At 35.3% G+C, this 21,899-nt stretch overlaps 1 protein-coding gene across 7 annotated transcripts in view; it reads right to left on the bottom strand.

Moving 5' to 3' along the window:
- The window catches only part of AFG2A (AAA ATPase AFG2A), a 353,318-nt gene that overhangs the window by 276,604 nt on the left and 54,815 nt on the right, over window positions 1-21,899 (bottom strand). For all 7 annotated transcript variants that reach the window (XR_013358870.1, XR_013358872.1, XR_013358871.1 and 4 more), the window contains exon 11: window positions 6,599-6,808. Coding sequence is in view for 4 of the 7 variants with exons in the window: in XM_077861116.1 (XP_077717242.1) it covers window positions 6,599-6,808 (210 nt within the window). In the remaining 3 variants the exon portion in view is untranslated. The remainder of the gene's footprint in view (window positions 1-6,598; window positions 6,809-21,899) is intronic.

The raw sequence follows: 21,899 nt of genomic DNA on the forward strand, positions 1-21,899 counted from the left end.
GAGCCACTCAAGCATCCCTAATCACTGAAGATGTTAACCTTCATCACTTGGCTGAAGTAGTATTTGCCAGATTTCTCTACTCTCAAGTAGCTCTTCCCCATTCCCTTTCCATATTGAACTCTGACAGGAAGTCATAACGATACACAGTCTGCACTTAAAGAATCGAGTAGTTATGCCTTCCAGAACTTTTTCACTTACTTCTTAATATATCAATCATCTCAAAGAGCCTATACAGATTAAAACAAAAACAAAAACAACAACAACAAAAACTGAGACCAAGAGAATTTATTTAAGGCTACAGAGCTTAAAAAGTACAAAGATTAGGAATCAAACCAAAGCTATCTGAATCCTGGCTTACTACTTTTTTCATTGTAACCCAATTTGAAGACCAAAAATTATGTAGTAATAGGTAAATTTCAAGCCCTACCTTATTCAACCACTAGTCTCCTTCCATATACTTCTCTTTTATTTATTAGGTTCCTGTTTCTTTGGCAGTGATCATTCTTATTAATTTAACCAACTTCTACTCCAAAGCCATGTTATTTTTCTCAGTTTTTCTTAGTCCTACAGGAACAAAAAAAATTTTTTAACTGTACCAGAAATATCTTTCCACTTTCTCTGAACCTACCCTATAGAAACTGCCTGAACTACCTTTACCAGTGTCATGGCATAATTAGTGGGGGGGGGGGGGGGGGGGAGAGGAAGGGGGCAGGACTGGGCACTAAATTTTAAAGGCAGGGGCAGGGAAGAGAAGACTGCATAATGCAGTGGTTCAGAGTTTAGACTCTGCCATCAGAAAGTTCTGAGATCAAATTTCAGTTTCATCACTACAACTATGGCCTTAGAAATGTCATTTCACCTTTCTAAACATTATTATTCCTATTTGCAATCCTGGAAACTAATCTGAAAGCATTCAGTATATAAAAGAAATGTATCTATGTAGTTTTCCACACAGCATCTGCAAAATGGGAAATCTATGATTTATAGACTAGCCTACAAGATTTAAAAACAAAAGCTTAAAGATAAACTTGCAATTTAACAAATTCAGGTTATTTTGTACCTTTGATAATAGTAGGGGATCTAGTTAAATAAAGAATAGTAAGTACTTTGAATTGTGCATGCTTTGAATAAAATAGGTTTCTGTTTATTCTATTTATTCCTGATACTTCCTTTCTGATACAAATATCAGAAGAAAATCTCCTCCCCCAAAAGTCAAGTATATACTAGCTCATTATATTCTTGTACTCACCAATAGCAGCTAATAAAAGACTTGCTCAAAATCCGTCAGATGCCTGACCACCCTTTTCCAGAATCAGTAACAGTTCTTCATAAAGTAAAGCAGCCCAATTACACAAAGGTAATTAATCTATTACAGCACTCCAGACAAAAGCAAGAGAGAAGCAGAGATGAAATTTCAAATGGAAAATATTTTGACATAATTGACACAGATGACAAACTAAACTTAAGCACATGTCAAGTGCTACAGTCTACACAAAAACACATAGATGCCAAAGAATATTAAGAGTCCACACAAGCCAACGTGAAGTTTGAACTTTGGAGTATACATCTTTTTTTTTTTTTTAAGATTTTATTTATTTATTCATGAGAGACGCAGAGAGAGAGAGAGAGAGAGGCAGAGACACAGGCAGAGGGAGAAGCAGGCTCCATGCAGGGAGCCCGATGTGGGACTCGATTCCGGGTCTCTAGATCACACCCTGGGCTGAAGGCGGTGCTAAACCACTGAGCCACCAGGGCTGCCCTGGAGTATATATTTTTTAATCACTGTTCAGGAAAGATGCACAGGAGAAGCTAAGGGTTCTTTCATAAATTCAGAGAAAGAGATGTTTAAAACATTTTAAGTTATTTTGGGAATTAAAGGTAATTACATAGTACTGGAAGTCCTAGCCTCAGCAATCAGACAACAAAAAGACATTAAAGGCATTCAAATTGGCAAAGAAGAAGTCAAACTCTCCCTCTTTGCCGATGACATGATACTCTACATAGAAAACCCAAAAGTCTCCACCCCAAGATTGCTAGAACTCATACAGCAATTCGGTAGCGTGGCAGGATACAAAATCAATGCCCAGAAGTCAGTGGCATTTCTATACACTAACAATGAGACTGAAGAAAGAGAAATTAAGGAGTCAATCCCATTTACAATTGCACCCAAAAGCATAAGATACCTAGGAAGAAACCTCACCAAAGAGGTAAAGGATCTATACCCTCAAAACTATAGAACACTTCTGAAAGAAATTGAGGAAGACACAAAGAGATGGAAAAATATTCCATGCTCATGGATTGGCAGAATTAATATTGTGAAAATGTCAATGTTACCCAGGGCAATATACACGTTTAATGCAATCCCTATCAAAATACCATGGACTTTCTTCAGAGAGTTAGAACAAATTATTTTAAGATTTGTGTGGAATCAGAAAAGACCCCGAATAGCCAGGGGAATTTTAAAAAAGAAAACCATATCTGGGGGCATCACAATGCCAGATTTCAGGTTGTACTACAAAGCTGTGGTCATCAAGACAGTGTGGTACTGGCACAAAAATAGACACATAGATCAGTGGAACAGAATAGAGAATCCAGAAGTGGACCCTGAACTTTATGGGCAACTAATATTCGATAAAGGAGGAAAGACTATCCATTGGAAGAAAGACAGTCTCTTCAATAAATGGTGCTGGGAAAATTGGACATCCGCATGCAGAAGAATGAAACTAGACCACTCTCTTTCACCATACACAAAGATAAACTCAAAATGGATGAAAGATCTAAATGTGAGACAAGATTCCATCAAAATCCTAGAGGAGAACACAGGCAACACCCTTTTTGAACTCGGCCATAGTAACTTCTTGCAAGATACATCCACGAAGGCAAAAGAAACAAAAGCAAAAATGAACTATTGGGACTTCATCAAGATAAGAAGCTTTTGCACAGCAAAGGATACAGTCAACAAAACTCAAAGACAACGTACAGAATGGGAGAAGATATTTGCAAATGACATATCAGATAAAGGGCTAGTTTCCAAGATCTATAAAGAACTTCTTAAACTCAACACCAAAGAAACAAACAATCCAATCATGAAATGGGCAAAAGACATGAACAGAAATCTCACAGAGGAAGACATAGACATGGCCAATATGCACATGGGAAAATGCTCTGCATCACTTGCCATCAGGGAAATACAAATCAAAACCACAATGAGATACCACCTCACACCAGTGAGAATGGGGAAAATTAACAAGGCAGGAAACAACAAATGTTGGAGAGGATGCGGAGAAAAGGGAACCCTCATACACTGTTGGTGGGAATGTGAACTGGTGCAGCCACTCTGGAAAACTGTGTGGAGGCTCCTCAAACAGTTAAAAATATACCTGCCCTACGACCCAGCAATTGCACTGTTGGGGATTTACCCCAAAGATACAAATGCAATGAAACGCCGGGACACCTGTACCCCGATGTTTATAGCAGCAATGGCCACGATAGCCAAACTGTGGAAGGAGCCTCAGTGTCCAACGAAAGATGAATGGATAAAGAAGATGTGGTTTATGTATACAATGGAATATTACTCAGCTATTAGAAATGACAAATACCCACCATTTGCTTCAACGTGGATGGAACTGGAGGGTATTATGCTGAGTGAAGTAAGCCAGTCGGAGAAGGACAAACATTATATGTTCTCATTCATTTGGGGAAAATAAATAATAGTGAAAGGGAATATAAGGGAAGGGGGAAGAAATGTGTGGGAAATATCAGAAAGGGAGACAGAACGTAAAGACTGCTAACTCTGGGAAACGAACTAGGGGTGGTGGAAGGGGAGGAGGGCGGGGGGTGGGAGTGAATGGGTGACGGGCACTGGGGGTTATTCTGTATGTTAGTAAATTGAACACCAATAAAAAATAAATTAAAAAATAAAAAAAATAAAAAAATAAAAATAAAAATAAAGGTAATTACAAAAAATGCTGGCGAGTTTTTCCTTTCGATATATGTTCTTACTTGTATTTTCCAACTGACTAGAAAAGTTTATTGTCTATCTATGTTTCTCTGGTCATTTTCAAAATATGTACGACTTATTATTTCAAAAGCTCAAACTTAATTATAACACTTAAATCCCTTGGAAAAGAAACATGTATGTTTTTCTTCATAGAAAAACAAAGCTAGGAAGAATATTAATTCCCAACTTCTTTGACTTCTTTCTGCATATATAAGCTGTATGGCATAGCTACTTTAAATTCTTCTCATAAGCAATGGCCAGACAACGATGAAAAGACCAATAAAAATGCAGAGAAAAACAAATAATTCTTTCATATTCCCAACATTTTCTTTTAGAAATTTTTAAACATGTAGGAAAATTTAAAAAGTAGTAATATGAACATTCATTGTTCATTTAATATATACTCCACTCAGATTCAAAAATTGAATACTGCCGGGTGGCCCGGGTGGCTCAGCAGTTTAGCGCTGCCTTTGGCCCAGGGCCTAATCCTAGAGACCTGGGATTGAGTCCCACGTTGGGCTCCCTGCATGTAGCCTGCTTCTCCCTCTGCCTGGGTCTCTGCGCCTCTCTCTCTCTCTCTCTCTCTCTCTCTCTGTGTCTCTCATTAATAAATAAATGTTTTAAAAAAGCTGAATACTGCCAAACTATACTAAAATGTATATTGAATAAAAATCCACATTAAATAAAAAAAATTAGTAAGTAGAATACATAATTATCTCTGGCAAGTATGAACTCAACTAAATAAGAAAATTTCTTAACATCACGTATCCTTTGTGTGTGTGACTTAAAAGAGAAATGAAAATGAACTTAGTGAAAAGGCTCAAATAAGTTAACACATGCATGCCTATTTTACGTGAACAGTGTGCAAGATAAAAGATAAACTTTTCAAAAAATCTTTGTACATTTTCTCACAGTGAAGAAAGAAAAAAGTAAAACTGTCTAAAGTTATGAAAATGTTTTGTACTCAAAAACAGTAATAAATGTATTTCTAAGAACTCCTAAGATAGACCAGAAAGTAGTCCTAACATCTGGAACAGTTATCTTAGATCACATAAGAATGAGATACTAGTTCATACGAAAATACATGTGCTCACTCCTCTTTGAGATTCCAGTGTAAATAACTGCGAGTGAAGCTCTCATCACGTAAGTTTCATATTTCCAATTGACAGAAAAAAATTCAAGGATTATGAATATATAATCGTGGAAAACACAAGGTAGGCATAGAAAAATGGAGGTGACAGTAAAAAGAGTAGGAAGTGCCAGTAAAATGGTCATGTCCATTATCATGAGATAAGAGAACAGGGATCAAAGAGAAATCAAGATGCCTCTGAAATTTCAAAATTACTCATTACTCCAACATTTAAACCCGCCAGCTCTAAAAGTGGTTGTGAAAATGGTCCTCCTTCCCCTCTTTAGTATCTAATATCTTCCACCAAATAATCACAAATATGTAAACACTAGTGATTGTGAAGATACGTATTTTTAAAAAGCAAATAGCCTAACATATCTAAACATTATTTCAAAACAATTTTAAGTAAAAAATTGACTCTAATCTGAAATAAATTTTATGCTTTCAAACTGCCAAGGATTTCAGTGTTCTAAGATAGAAAACATATTTTTTATGAAAAAAAATTCCCTGGTACTATCAAAACAGAGTCTTTTATCATGTGCTTTTTCTGAAATGAATTTCATATTTAGCAGACTGAAGTATATGTTTTTGTGATAAGGTCCTTTCCACTAATGGATTCAAGGTTTTATATATGTATATTTAGTAACTGGACAGACGATCAAATTACACAAAAGTTCATTTAAAAATTAACATCTGGCCCTGGGGCACCTGGGTAGTTTAGTAGGATAAGTGTTCAATTCCTGATTTTAGTTCAGATCATGATCTCAGACTCCTAGCAGTCTCCACACTCAGCAGAGTCTGCTTGAGGATTCTCTCTCTCCTTCTCCCTCCTTCTGTCCCTCCCTTATGCTCAGGTACTCTCTCTAAAATAAATAAATAAATCTTTAAAAAAAAACATCTGGCCCTAAAGTAAATGTAAAACTACATGTTGAGTAAGATTATCTACCCCAAGTAACAGGGGTATGGCAATGAACAAATAATGTATGTATGTGTTTCAAATAGAAACCTTGTACATATATATTCCCTAACTAGAAAAGTGTTTAAAGGAATTTAGTTTTACCATATAAAGTATCTGATTTCTTTGAAAACTCTCTCTATATAAATATTAAGTTTGCAGTCATATTTATAATTAAATCTTAGTTAAGCAAGAGATTATTAGCACAATTTAAAAATGTAGAAACTAAACCAAACTGGTTTCTATACTATACATGGATGTAAGAAATATTGAGACTCACAAAACTAAATAAAGTAGTCTCCTATTGTCTGCCATGTTTTGCCAATTATAAGCATTAATTTATTTAGAACTCATCGCCCTATATTATCTTGCCATCAACCTCAAAAAAAAAAAAAAAAAAAAAAAAAAAATCAGCTACTCCGTAAGATGCCTTATCATGTTTTCCTAAGGGTAAGAATCAAAGGTGTTAGTGGGGCTGGAAGAAAGGTAGCAATAAAAAAATTTAACACTTTACCTTTATAGCTAGGAAATTCAGGCCACTCTCATTGGCCAAAGCCTTTGCAATCATTGTCTTAGAGCATCCAGGTGGTCCATACAGAAGAACTCCTTTCGGCGGTTGAATACCCATTCGAATGAAAGACTCTGGATGTTTCAAGGGCCATTCCACAGCCTGTTTCAATTTCAGTTTGATATTTTCCAGTCCTCCTATATCTGACCAAGATACCTGTAAAACAGAGCATTATCTAAATGTAAGTTTTGCCAGGACAAACAGAGGGGGAAAAAAGAATCAATAAAAAGTGCAAGAGGGGGAATAAGAAGCATTTAAGAATCTAGAAGATCCTGGGCAGCCCCGATGGCGCAGCAGTTTAGCACTGCCTGCAGCCCAGGGTGTGATACAGGAGACCCGGGATGGAGTCCTATGTTGGGCTCCCTACATGGAGCCTGCTTCTCCCTCTGCCTGTGTCTCTGCCTCTCTCTCTCTCTCTCTGTTTCTCTCTGAATACATAAATAAAAGATCTTAAAAAAAAAAAAAAAGAATCTAGAAGATCCTTAAAAGTTAAAAAGTTCTATTTAGAAATAAATTAGAAGAAAAAAGAAAAAAAGAAATAAATTAGAATACATGAAATGTTAGCTGTAATTACAGAATTACTAAAGAAAATATTTTCTGCTTATATAAATAACTGTTTAAATGATCAAACATACTGTTAAGTCTATATTCTAGATGGCTTTAAAAATTAGATTTCATATGACTGAAAATGGTTTGAATTAGTGATTCATGGTCTCATCTTTTTAGCAAATTTATTTGCTTTATGTATTACTTCTAAAAATATTTCTGTAGGTCCTCAGGGAGCATATGATTTTTTCTGTCTTTGATATATTAACGACATATCCTTAAAATTTTGTTCCTTTTTCTCAACAAAGAAATCCCCAAAATAAGACAATTCTTTACATGTTATTTACTTAGTAAATATCCATTAAGAACTACATATCAGATAATATACACAGGAAACAAAAGAATAAGACATGAACCCAAACTTTAAATAACTTAACCACCACCAGTAACATATATATAAATAATCACAGTACAATGGAAAGGATGCTAAGCATGGTAACAAAGACACAGAAAAAGCTTTTGGGAGTTCCCAGGAAGAAAAGATTACTTCCAGCTGGAAGGCTAATCTGAAAGCCAACTTCTAAACATAGATGAGATCTGGAAATGTGAAAACAGGGAATGGTTCAGGTAGAGGCCAAAAAATTACAAAAGGCTCAGAAAAAAGTATGGAGTAAGAGAAAAAAGATATGAGGAAGGAAATTTTAAAAAGTAAAGTTAGTTGAAACTATAAAGTGGAAGACCCTGAAGGCTAGATGATGGAGTTCAAGAACTTCTTTCCTCATAATAAGAAGCCTTTGAAGATTTTTAATTTGCAGAGTGATATAGTCTGATCTGTGCTTTAGGAAGACTTCTCTGACAAGATTCATTTAGAGAGAAGAGAGAAAGAATGCAGGGAGATCAATTTAGGACCTATCAGAAACATTCTTAAAATAAAAAAACAAACTTAAACTAGGGTAACTCCACACAGAGGATGAAGACACTCTAGGAGTGATACTGCAGGTCCACAGCATGAGGGTTTTGAGGGTAGAGTAAGAAGGAGAAAGAATGTAAAGCTGAAGATTTCAAGATGAGTTGATAGTATGTGAACATGAAAATAATTTTTAAGAGGGAAAATACATAAGATAAACTTTTATTTCTGGATATAGAGTTGAAATACAGAACAGGATAATATTCAAGAGACAAAAAGGATGCAGTTGGAACGGAAGCATCACAAACAAAGCTCTGGAAAGAGGATAGGGCTGGAATTTTCTATTTCAGAGAGATCTACATACAAACAATAAAAACCATGAGATCAATTAAAATTGTGACCACAAGAAGAGAGATGTGGGTGAAAGGGAGATTGCTGGGAAATACCTACATTTAAGAGGCAAGAAGAGGAAAAACAGAGGAAGAAAAAAATCAGAAAAACAAAAAATTCAGAAATCCAAAAAGAGAAAGGTTTTGTTTGTTAATATCAGAAAAAAAGTCTTTTTTTTTTTTTTTTTTTTTTTTTTTAAAGAACTTGCATGGTTTCGGGGGAGAGAGAGACTTTGTTGTTTTGGGGTTTTGTCCACAGAACCAGAAGAATGCTGTATTATTAACCACAATCCTGAGATCAGGATTTAATTATTCCTTTCTAAATTGTTTTGTTGGGATTTATCTTTAAAAAGTAAGATTACTGGATTAAAAGGTATGAACATTTTTAGGTCCTTGATGCATAATGTCAGTTTACTATCCCAACCACTCTATTTATTTTAGTAGCATAAGTGATACATGTATGTTTCCCTGCAGTATCATCAGCCTTGGGCTTTGCCTTTTTTGTTTTTTTTCTGATTTTACCAAATAATAAAACTAAAATTAAACTTGAGATCAATGCACATAAGCTTATGGCCCTAAAAATACCCAGTTATCATCAGCAGGATCAAGTGACTGTTTACCACAGGAGGTGACTTACTGTTAAAACCAGGCCTACCTAAAATTGCACCAGAGTTGTTTTTTTTTTTTTGTTTTTTTTGTTTTTTTCCAGCACCACAGTTGTCACACGCTGGTCTGATTTTTCTTTTTCCTTTTCCTTTTATTTTTTAATTAAATTTTGAAAATTCTCAAATATACACAAAAGTCAAAAAAATGGACACAATAAGTGTATACATATTTTTTGAAAAATATACCAATTTTTAAATATTTGCCACATATGCTATGGTGCATGCTCTCACTTTCTCTCTACACACAAATAGCACACATGCAAACACACATACTTTATCAATTTTTAAATTTGCCATCGAGTCTTTTTAAAGTAAGATGCAGATACCAAGACACTTCTAAGTACTTCAGCATACTCTCATAGAAATAAACATTCTGGGAAGAAAGTGTTAAGGAGGGTAGTCAACAGGGGTGACTCAGCTGAGTATGCACTTGCCTTTGACTGAGGTCATGATCTCAGGGTCTTTGGATGGAGTCTCACACTGGGCTCCTGATTCAGTGGGGAGTCTGCTTCCCCTCTCTGCCTGTCACCCCCTGCTCGTGATCTCTCTCACTCCCTCAAATAAATAAAATCTTAAAAAAAAAAAAATGTAAAAAGGAGGGTAGTCAACGACTATCAAAAACTGAATAGAGAGAACAGAAAGTATAGAGTATTAAAGAAGCAGTGGTCAAGTAGATTAACAAGGTTACTGAATTGAGTGGTATAATTATATCAGTAGTTTAGTTGTAGAATACATACCCATACAACACAAACACATATATGAGCACACACAGACAGTACATATGTTACATATAATGTATAAAAGCTATATTTATAATAACTACCAGAAATGTAAAGGTCAGAGAAGCATTTGCGAACATGCTCCATGAGGAGCAGACTTTCCATTTCTTGGAGGATGTTTTAAGCTTTACTTTTTTTTTTTTTTTTTAAAGAGAGAGAGAGAGAGAGAGGAGACAGGGAGAAGAAGGGAAAGAGATAATCTTAAACAGGCTCCATACCCTGAGTAGACCCAGCTCAGGGCTCACCCTCACAAATCTGAGATGAAATCAAGAGTCAGAACTGAACCACCCAGGCATCCTGAATTTTCCTTTGAGTAATAGAGCATTAGAGCAGAATACTTAAACTAATTTAAATAAGTACACATATACAGATAAAATTTTCTTAATGGTTAATGCAGAAATACATTTTTCCTAATCAATGACATTTTATAAAAAACTCAATTATATGCCTATAAATGCCTACAGAGGATTTTTTTCCTCAGGTTTATATGAAACTAAATAAAACTGGCAAATATTAATTGTGAGAAAACTTGGTTTTCAATACATTTTGTGTTTGGTTTTTAATCAGTTTTGAAAGTCTTGAAAAAAAGAGTTTTTTATTTTATTTTATTTTATTTTTAAAATTTTATTTATTTATGATAGTCACACAGAGAGAGAGAGAGAGGCAGAGACACAGGCAGAGGGAGAAGCAGGCTCCATGCACCAGGAGCCTGACGTGGGATTCGATCCCGGGTCTCCAGGATCGCGCCCTGGGCCAAAGGCAGGCGCCAAACTGCTGCGCCACCCAGGGATCCAAAAAAGAGTTTTTTGTTTTTTGTTTTTTGTTTTAACTTTTTTTATTTATTTATGATAGTCACACAGAGAGAGAGAGAGAGGCAGAGATATAGGCAGAGGGAGAAGCAGGCTCCATGCACTGGGAGCCTGATATGGGATTCGATCCCGGGTCTCCAGGATCGCGCCCTGGGCCAAAGGCAGGCGCTAAACCGCTGCGCCACCCAGGGTTCCCCAAAAAAGAGTTTTTTAAAGGAACTTAATATCAGATATTTAGTACCTCTGTGAACCACACATGGAAATTACCAATATAAACACAAAGAAATCCATGTGATAAAAGACGATCTCTTTAGTTAATAAGGGTCAGGAAGTACTAGCAAACAGAGTCAAGTGGAGCAGAATTTGGAAAGGGCTTGTCCCTCAAGAGAAATTAAGATGCTTTTACTGGAAAACTTAGTGTTCACTGGCATGAAGAAGCCAAAACACCAATGCCACTGCATGGACCTAGTAGTTTATGCTGAGGAATTGGTCCACTGCCCTAAGGCTGTAAGAAACAGAAGAAAAGTGAAATAATCCTGTCCTCAGTCATCTTTACTCTATTCCTGCCTTGACTATATTTTTCATTATATTCTTTCCTCAGCCAACAAATATTCTGTTTCTCCCTATCCTTCAAAATAACCTTACTTTGATATTGTTTCTACCTAATGTTCTATCACCTTCTTTTTCACCACTGAAACTTTTTGGAAGCTAGTTAATACTCCTCCATTCCTAATGCATTTACCTCCTACTTTATAGTTTGGTTAAGTACTTGTCTTGCCAAACGGTGGTAGGAAAGGAGTGTGAAAGGATAAAGATAAAAAGCATAAGACTGGTGGGAAAGCAGGGAGTTGAGAGAATTAGACGAGAAGGTCTTTACCCTCTGAGGAAAACATGAGGCAATGTCATCTGCAGAAATATTAATTAATTGAACATAAAATGACTACCTATTTCATAATATGCTGGTTGCTGGGGACAAAATACTTCTTGTCCATACTGAGTTTCTGACCTGATGGAATACTTCCTTAAAGAGGCATATCTCCATAATGGTACGTGCTACAGTCACAGAATTTATTTATTTATTTTTAAAGATTTTACTTATTTATTTATTCATGAAAGACACAGAGAGAGAGAGAAGCAGAGGGAGAAACAGGCTCCATGCAGGGAGCCCAATGTGGGACTCGATCCCGGGACTCCAGGATCACGCCCTGGGTCAAAGGCAGGCGCTAAACCGCTGAGCTACCCAGAGATCCCCTAGTCACAGAATTTAAATGCAAAGCCAAAAAAACTTTTCAGAGGTGATATATAAGCTGGGACCTGATGGAACTAGCCACCTGAAAGTAATGGTAGATACCATGGGAGGAGAGAGACAAAAAATAGCAACATACATCAGGAGAACTACAAGTAGGAAACTATCAGACCTAGAAAACTCATAAGGTATCAAGAAATTTAGACCTTATCCTGAGAGATGTGGAGAACAAGTTAATCAGGGAAATGACATGATCATTTGGGACACAGTTGGAAGACAACTGTGGTCACAAGATAGAGTAGGGATTAAAACTTGGAGAGGGCTCCTCTAGTAATTTAGATAAGAGATAGTGATTTCCTGCACTGAAGTAGTAGCAGTGGGGCTATATAGAGGAAAAACAAGATTAAGGCTGTATTAAACCACAGTAAACTATATTAAATAAAGCAAATCAATGAGTCTTAAAAATTAACTATATCTGAAGAAGGGGTGGTGAAAAAAGAATACAGAATCAATTGTGGTTACAGCCACAATTCAGACTTGGGCACCTGAGTCACACTAAAAGAGAAAAAGGAACATGTTTGGAAATTAAGGAATAGTTTTCAGTTACTATCCTGTGGTTGGAATTTATGAGTGAAATAAATTCAATAAACTAAGAAATGTCTTCTATGCACTGGGCTTGTGCTAGTAACTGTGAGGGCACAAAGACAAGTGAGAAAATGTCCTCAAAATTTTGTACTCTAGAAAAAGAAATAAGAAGAGTATCCTAAAAGACACAGTCTTTAAAAGACACAAAATAGCTGTCTCCCCATAAAGTGATACAAAAACTACTGAAAAAAATACAACAGTTTTACAGTTCTAAGATATGTGAGATAGTGAGGACAGGCATTTGGAAATTGTACATATATATGTAAGACTTATGTCAAGGTATTCGAATGTGAAAATGATAGCAAATGAATGAAAAAGGAATAAAATAAATGGATCAAAAAAACACTACTGTAATCCATCACACAGAGAGCTAGCTACAACTAAGTCTAAAGCAGTTTCCTATTGTCACTTGTCAACTGGCTGCAAGGTGATCTGGGAGCAATGAAGCACCTTTCCATGCCACTGTCATCCATTCAAAAAACCACTAAGTGCCTACTCCATTTTCAATCCCATACCAAGGGCTGGTCTACAAAATCCTTGCTCTCAGGGTTAAAGCACAGTAAGTAAGAGATTAAAAATAAAATCACTCTAATTACTGCATGGGGAAAGTACTTAGTGGGGGGACAAAATTGGATATGTAACAACTGTTGGATGATGGCTTGGAGCAGGATTACAGCAGTGAGACGGCAAGAAGGGCCAATTTAGGCATGAGAATATATATTGGAGGCAAAACCAGTAGGACTTACTGATTACGATTTGAGGGAATGAGAAGAATCAAGGTTAATTCCTGAAAAAAAAAAAGTAATTCCCACCTCAAATGATTATGTATCAGCAATCCTTAGAATAGATACAGCCTTAGAATAGATACATCTAATATCTAGCCTTAGAATAGATACAGTAAGAAATTAGAAGGATAAAATAAGAATTATCTCTTTTCCCAACACCTAAAAGTAACCATTGTTAATGGTACCTTACAGCCTTTCAAATGTGTGTGTGTTCACTGAGATAATAATGTATTCACAATTTTATATTCTGCTTTTTTAAAACTTCCTATATTTCTTGATATTATAGATCTTCCAGTTACTGTATGACTTTGAGCAATTTACTTGATCTCTCTAAATTTTCTCATCTAGAATATGGGGATAATAAAACCTAAGCTCCCAGTTTTATTGTGAGAATTAAACAGCATAGTTTATATTATTTGCACTTTGCCTGGCACACCGTAACTATTTAATAAATACTAGGTATTATTTTATTTAAATGTCAGAAAGATGATTACAATGAATAGTTATATTTTGAAAGACTAGTAACAAAAGATAAAAGCCATTCAGGCAATTGTATTTGTAGTTTCATGAGCAATCTAGAACTACCGTAACTTTTCTATGCTTTTCCTTTGTGTTTGATCATTACATTTCTTAAACTAAACAGGTTTTGCATATTTTAATTTAGCACTTAAATGCCAAATAAATGAATAAGTAAATCATAAATAAATCTACAGCTAAGATATCAATTAAAAAATGAATATAAATCAGTTTAAAGAGCTTACTATTGCACAGAAGAATCTTAAAGCACAGAAAGTTATGGGAAAAGTTAGTCTGTCAGAGAAGAATAAATACCAGCATGAAATCATAAAATCCTAAAACTGGAACAGGAATTCAAAAACTAGCTGGTTCACTATCCTACCTTCAGACAGTATTTCATCTTTCAATTCCTCTCATCTTTCAACAAACACTATTTTATGCTCTTTAAAAAAATAAAAAGATTCTGTAACTCTCTTTTTAATAAGTTACACTATATCATAACTGCCAGAAAATTATTCCTACAATCTAACGTAAATCACTCCTGATAATAGCTGGGTCCTTTCTTTCTTACTTGGTCCTAATGAAAATAGTGAACAGCTGCTCACATATGGCTTTATAACTTTTTAAATTAATAATAAAGTTAGAAGTAAAGGAACAGCTGTCAAACAAGTACGGACAGAGCAGTGAGACAAATTTCCCAAGGGAAATGCCCTCTATAAACCTCTTACAGGACTTTCTGGACAAGCATCCATCCAGCAACACACAAACAAAAACAAAAACAAAAGAACCCCTCAAACTGCATACCCAACAAAAACCAAAAGACCTGATGGTCATGTTTAAAAAAAACAAACAAAAAAACTACTTATGGACAAGTTCCAAGAGGACAAAGTAAAAAGTAATGAACTGAACTGCAGATATTGGGAGAAATACTATGAGAGGAATTCAGTAGCTCCAGAGGGACTGATAGTGTCTTTACACATTTGTGAGTCAAGATGCTCATGTTTGTTACATGCCAAGTTTTATGCTGTCAGGTACAAAAAATATTCTTTTGAAAGTGTTATTTTTATAGAAAATATTGTGACAAAGAGTACTTTTCATTTTGTTCTTTCATGCTAACAAGTCCCAGCAGGAGGACAAGCCAGGAGTAGCAAGTGGTTTGGTGCCTGTTCAAAATTCTCTGCAGGATCACACGTTTGCCTTTAACCAATTCAAATATTTAAAATACATTTATTTCATTTAGAAATCATAAACATATAAAATTACTAAAGATACTAAATAATTCAGAGAGAAATAAGTTGAGAAAACCCAACCTCCAAGATCCAAAAGAAGTATCAATATATTCGAAATGCCTCTTTAGTGGAGGAAAAGCAAAATTAGGAAGCAGTTAGTATTCAAAATGTGTTCTTAGATCTAAGGGAAAATAAGTGAAAGCCATTAGCTTTATATAGTGAAAAGACAAAAAAAAAAAAAAAAAATCCCCCATGCTTTTTAAAAACACATTCTACGGAGGGTTTAAAAAAAAAAAAAAAGTCGAAGTTTCAGTTGAACTATAGTGCCATAAATCATCTACAGTTTCTCTCTCACTCCAATCCATTAAAAATAAAAACTTCAGAAAAAATACAACAACAAAAAAGACAACTAAGTGAGGACTCCTAAAAGTAAAGTAGGTAAATTGTGAGGGAAGTACAAATATATGCACAGGGTAGTAAGAGGAGCTAAGTATTCTAAGCATTTTTTTCCTTCTCTTTTCTCTCTCCACTCACTTTTTCCCCCTCTTCCTGTTTCACTTCCATTTTACATAAGCAAGCTTGGTTGAAAACATTTTAAAATTTCAGAGGTTAAGAGTAGAGAGAGCTTTAAAAAGTAGATGAGAAAGAAAAAAAGAAACTGCACACCAAAACTTTGCCACTAATTGCAAACTGCCACTAATCTGGGTGATTTTGTTGTTCTTTAGTAAGTAACATTAAGGATCTCACTTTTAAATCATTTAAAGGGAAACAGATGCTCCTATAACTTTTAATTAATAAGGAAAAAAAATTAAGGTAAAGAAGAAAAACTATTCAAGTAAAAAAATCACAGATATATCCCCAAATTGCAAATATCATGGAAAGTATGATCAACTTAAAGGCAAATGTTTTAGCCAAATTTTAAACTGCATAAATTTCAAAAGTAGTTGAATGGTTACATTAAAACCTGAGTTCAATTTCCAAAATATCATTATCTTACGATCATATTTTAATAAGTTTACTATAATCTGTCCTCAGAGAACTGGTTACATATAAACCTTGTATAATATAATAACATATTACTATTTAAATAAGCCTCCCTTAGATCATAAAACTCTATAATTTAACTCAAAAATAGTTAGGGTGCTTGGGTGGCTCAGTTGGTTAAGTGTCCGACTCTTAATTTCAGCTCAGATCATGATCTCAGGGTTGTGGGACTGATCCTTACCCTCCCCTCCCCACCCGACAACAGGCTCCACAGTTGGCAAGGAGTCTGCTTGGGGTTCTCTCTCTCCTCTTTCTCTATACCCTCCCTATCGTGTGTGCATGGTCTCTCACTCACTCTGTCTCTAAAATAAATAAATAAATCTTTTAAAAACATTGTTACTCATTTCCAAAAAGAGCTTTTAAAATTCAACCTATCTTTGCCAGATAAGCAAGTCCAGGAAAAATCTCATAAAAAATGGAAACTTTAAACAAGAAAAAAATAATAATAACAGCAATAATTTAAAAAGTAAAAAAAATCATCATGAAAATTATATAACGTTTCCCTTAGAAAAATCTTATCTCATTAAAATATTTTGTTTTTTCTAATTTACCAAATTCCTTAAATAATTTAACTGTGAAGAGAGAAAAATGCTTTGAATATTTAAGGAAACTGCTTAGAAAATCCCTGCCATTCTTACTCTGGCATAGAACTGGGAAAAGATAAAGGAATATGGATAAAGGAAATGAAAAAATGTATGAACAGAAGAAAGAGAAAGACTGATTCCCCAAACCCAAGTGCTAAAGAAGCATATGTTCACAAGTTTCTCAAGTAAATTTTAAATTAACCACAGGTAATAGTGACAAAATGTCTCAATACTAAAGAAATATAAATGGTCCAGAAAAAAATATTTTAAATAGTAAACATTTTTAAATGAGTTTTGTCCTGATTAGTCTTCTTTGGGAGTTTACGAGTAAATAGTTAAACAGAAGGGCTCTTTTGTTATACATCACCAGGACCTTCTTAACAGATAGTGTCTTGTGTATTACAGATGTTCAATGTCTAGTAAAGGAATAAATTAATAGGCAGACACATATTTCTCTTATATTAATTTAAAAATAAAGTGGCATAGGAGACAGAAATAGCAGGGGGATGGGCTGGTAGGAGGTGAGATGGGAAAAATAGGAGAGTCAGGCATAAGCCAGCATGTGTGGTCAGATCTAATGAAAAAGTGTTGCTAACATGTAAAAGTGTACAAAGGCTATACATATGCCTTGCATGACATTTTGTAGCCCAGATCTGTCCAAATAGTTGAATCATAAATTCAAGCCATTTCCTCTGATCTCCTTTGATGGTTGGTTGACAATAAAAAGTTTTGCATAATGGAAAGAAAAACACTCCCCTGTCAAGACTGGCCAGAGATACTCCAAATTTTTGTGAAATAGGAAGCAAAGGGAGAAGGTCCCCTCTATGTCAGAAAACTGAGCAAACTTATAAAAGAAAATTTCCCTCTGTGTTGTGAGATATAGACCAGAAAGGAAGTTCCCACATGGGTAAGAATAACCAATGCAGGCCAGAAAGTCAAGATGTTGGGGAAAGAAGATTACTATTGATGTTTTGGGTTAAGGTAACAGATATAAGGAGAAAGCCATGACAGACTAAAGGGGATATCAGAAAATAATTCTTATAGCACAGTACTAAGAGTCAATATTCAGAAAAAGAACAAACGATGTTACCTTACAGTTAAAGCTTGTCCTGGATGCTGAATGTGCTACATGTGACAGCTAGGGATGTAAAGGTTAGCAGGATAGAACCAACTTGGGAACCAAGCCTGAAAGATACGACGAGACAATGACAATTCTGGGGAATAAGTTACCTAGAGAAATGAGACATATATTTTAGGCACGTACTGAGTTCAGTAAGACAGGTCAAGCAAGTCTCAGGAACTAGGCAACCCTATGCGGTAGACTGTTGAACAAAACTTAACTATCTTAGGGAGGAATTTGTGTATCTTTTATAACTTCTGATAGGTATGGGGGGGTTCATGTGTTACAGGTATCAACAAAAGAGTCAGGCTCCATAGGTACAGGTGGTAGGGGTTTTAATATAAAATATTCATTCACTTACTACTCATTTATTTATTCACTCATTCACTCTGATACATTCATTTTACTGCAAGGTTGTTATGTTTGGAGTGTCTGGCCAGGCTCTAGAAATATAGGTAGGTACACAGAAGGAGATAGGAAGAATGAACAAGATTGACATGGGAAAGAGAAAGATAGATAGATAGATAGATAGATAGATAGATAGATAGATAAAGAAAGAGAAAAAGAAAGAAAGAAAGAAAGAAAGAAAGAAAGAAAGAAAGAAAAGAAAGAAGAAAGGAAAGAAAGAAAAGAAAAGAAAAGAAAAGAAAAGAAAAGAAAAGAAAAGAAAAGAAAAAGAAAGGAAAGAAAAGGAAAGAAAAGGAAAGAAAAGGAAGAAAGAGAAAGAAAGAAAGAAAGAAAGAAAGAAAGAAAGAAAGAAAGAAAGAAAGAAAGAAGAAAGAAAAAAATTGACATGGTCTCTACATCATTGAGCTGTCTGGAAGAAGAGGCAGACGTTAAACAAATGCATTAATAATGGAATAATATAAAAGAAGAGATGCATAGGAAGACAATGGCAGAATCATACTGAGGGACCTGAGTTTTACTCCAGATTGTAATCTGATAAAAGAGACCCATTTTACCTTCCCTAATCTGTGACTTGAGCAGTTACCATTCTCCTTCCTGGCTTCTTTTCTCTGCTATCTCTAGGAAAATCTAAGTTGTGCACATTAGACATCAAGACACTACCGAAAAAGCATAGCAGTAAGGCAGTTAAACACGATTTTTAAAAACCATGGAGAACAAATTCTGCATGTGAGCAGCAATCCACCTAAAATCTCATTAAGTACTCATGAGGGGCTGAAGGATTTTTAAATCAGAAAATTAAGTTCAAAATTAATAATATGTCCTTGTTAAGCTGGGATAAAAATGGCATTTCATCTCAGTGGTGTTCTTCTTTAAAACCCATAATATCCTAGCCTAACCGTAATAAAAGCATCGGCCAAACTCAAACTGAGGAACATTCTACAAAAGACCGGACAGTATACTCAAAACCATCAAGGCCATCAAAAACAAGCTAAGAATAAATGCTCTCAAAGTCCAAGAAAGCCAAGGAGACACGATAACTAAATGTAACGTGATAACCTAGATGGAATTCTGAAATACACAAAGGACATCAGAAAAAAACTAATGAAATCCAAATAAAGCATGGAGTTAGTAAGTAGGGATAGTGTTCAAAAAGGTTTAATTCACAAGACCTGAGTTGCTTAAACCTTGCCTGTTCTAAAGAAAGGCCAGTCTTGGGCAGCCCTGGTTGCCTAGCAGTTTAGCACTGCCTTCAATCGGCCCAGGGTGTGATCCTGGAGCCTCGGGATCGAGTCCCATGTCGGGCTCCCTGCATGGAGCCTGCTTCTCCCTCTCCCTGTGTCTCTGCCTCTCTCTCTCTCTCTCTCTCTCATGAATAAATAAAATCTTTAAAAAAATAAAAAATAAAAAAAATAATAAAAAGGCCAGTCTCTAGGACTTGCCATTGGCAGCCTTCTGGGAGATAATCTCTGGACCTTTTTTAAATATTGTACCTGATAAAGAATGTTTTTGTAGGTGAAGCCTTAGGCTAAGCTGTACCAGTTTGACCAGATAAGCTTACCCTGACAAAGTGATTTAAGAACATCTGTTCTTGTTCTGGAAAGGGCTGGAATTTAAGTAGCTAAGTCAGACATGGAGCTAATGTATCCCTACATGACTGACCTCCAGTAAAACCCTGGACACCAAAATTCAGATGATTCTCCCTGGTCAATAACACTTTACACATAGTGTCACCTTGTTTCAGATGGAATTAAGCTATGTTCTCATGTGACTCCATTGCAAGAAGACACCTAGAAGCTTGTGCCTAATTTCTCTGACTTCACCCCATGAATCTTTTCCTTTTGCTGATACTGATCTGTATCCTTTCTCTGTAATAAATCATAATCATGAGTATAATGGCTTTTGAGTCCAGTTAGTTGTCCTAGGGAATCAAGCCTAACGGTGGTGTTGGGGCTCCCCAACAAAGAGAGACAGATGATTAAACTATAAAACACCTAGAATTCTCTAGAACTCATATTCTCACATACTCCCCTCCTACTTCTTAATACCCATCTATAGCCCTGGATATCAGAAAAAAACTTTCATCTCAAGCCTTTAAACTTATTTTTTAAATTTACCTTCAGCTTATAGTAGAGTTCTCAGACATCTGCTAATTTTCAGATTAAGTTTAATCAATCTATTTTTTCTATTTTTCCCACTGTAGCATAATATTCCATTCCACCTTATAGCACTGGTCTTTCTATTGGGTCAAAACCAGAAGGTTAATACCCTTATTCTTAATACCCAAACAATCAACCAAATAAACAAAAACAAACTACATTAAAAAACTACAAAGCATTTGTCTGAAAAGTACATGAAATTCTAATGCAATTTTAATATGGGACATTGGAATATATCTCACCCTGTGGCTTGGATGTAGGTCATTCAATATGGGACACTTAAAAACTGCCAAATAGACACCTTTGTTTCTGGCCAATAAGTAAAAGAGATAAGATTTACTTTTTTGTCTGAAAAAGAAAAAAAACTGAAGAAACTGCAAAATATATGAAGCGTCAACTCTCAGAACACTGGCCATCAGGCAACAAAGGACAATGATCCCTGGAGAAAAGAAACCAACTAACTGATTATACTCAACCAGAAGCCTGGAAAAAGGTCACAGGTTACAGTAATGAAGGGGAAACATAAGCAGAACCCATAGTCCCCCTGAGATGAGAAGATAAAGTAGGAGTATGGAGAAGTCAAAGAGGCTAGGTATCATAGAGCAGAGGATTAGAGATAAAAGAAGTCCACAGAGAGAGAACTCCTGAAATCTGGTGAGGATCTCCTTCATATATCCTGTTATTAGAGCACATATGTGAGAAAAAAAAAAAAAAAATTAGGCTGGGGAGGTGTGGGAGAAAGGCCAGAGACCCAAAAGGAACAGAAGGAATAGTGCTTGCTCTCAACAGGAACCTCATAACTCACAGGGCATTAGGTAGAGTACTGAAAAGGATCTTACTTCAGTAGTAGGGAAAAATTAACGTTATATACAGAATACTGCCCCAGTTCCACCTAAGAAAATTTAAAAGCAAGACCCCCCCCCCAAACAATCAAACTATTTCCAAGTAACTTAACCACATCCCAGAACAAACTTTAGAAATATTTTTATGAATATAAAAATTATCCAGCTGCCAACAAAGTAAAATTCAAAATTTCTGGAATTTAATAAAAAAGTATCAGGCATCAAGGAAGCAAGAAAAGACAATCCATAAGAAGAAGATCAATAAATTGAAGCTGATCCAGAAATCACAGATGATAGAGTAGACAAACATTATAAATGTATTCCATATGTTGAAATAAAGGAAACACTGAAAACACTAAGTTGAAAAGAAGAAAACATAAAAAGGATAAAATCAAAATTTTAGAGAAGAAAACTGTCTATCATTTTTAAAATGCAATGGATAATACTAATAGAAGATTAGATATTTCAGGGAGATAAAGCAGGTTAGTAAACTGGCAGGCACAAACAAATAAAAATAAATAAATAAATAAAATAAAATTAAAAAATAGACATAGTATTACTGTGCTTTGAGACAGTA

The sequence above is a fragment of the Canis aureus genome, chromosome 20 (assembly GCF_053574225.1).
Source record: "Canis aureus isolate CA01 chromosome 20, VMU_Caureus_v.1.0, whole genome shotgun sequence".
NCBI classification, from domain to species: Eukaryota; Metazoa; Chordata; class Mammalia; order Carnivora; family Canidae; genus Canis; species Canis aureus.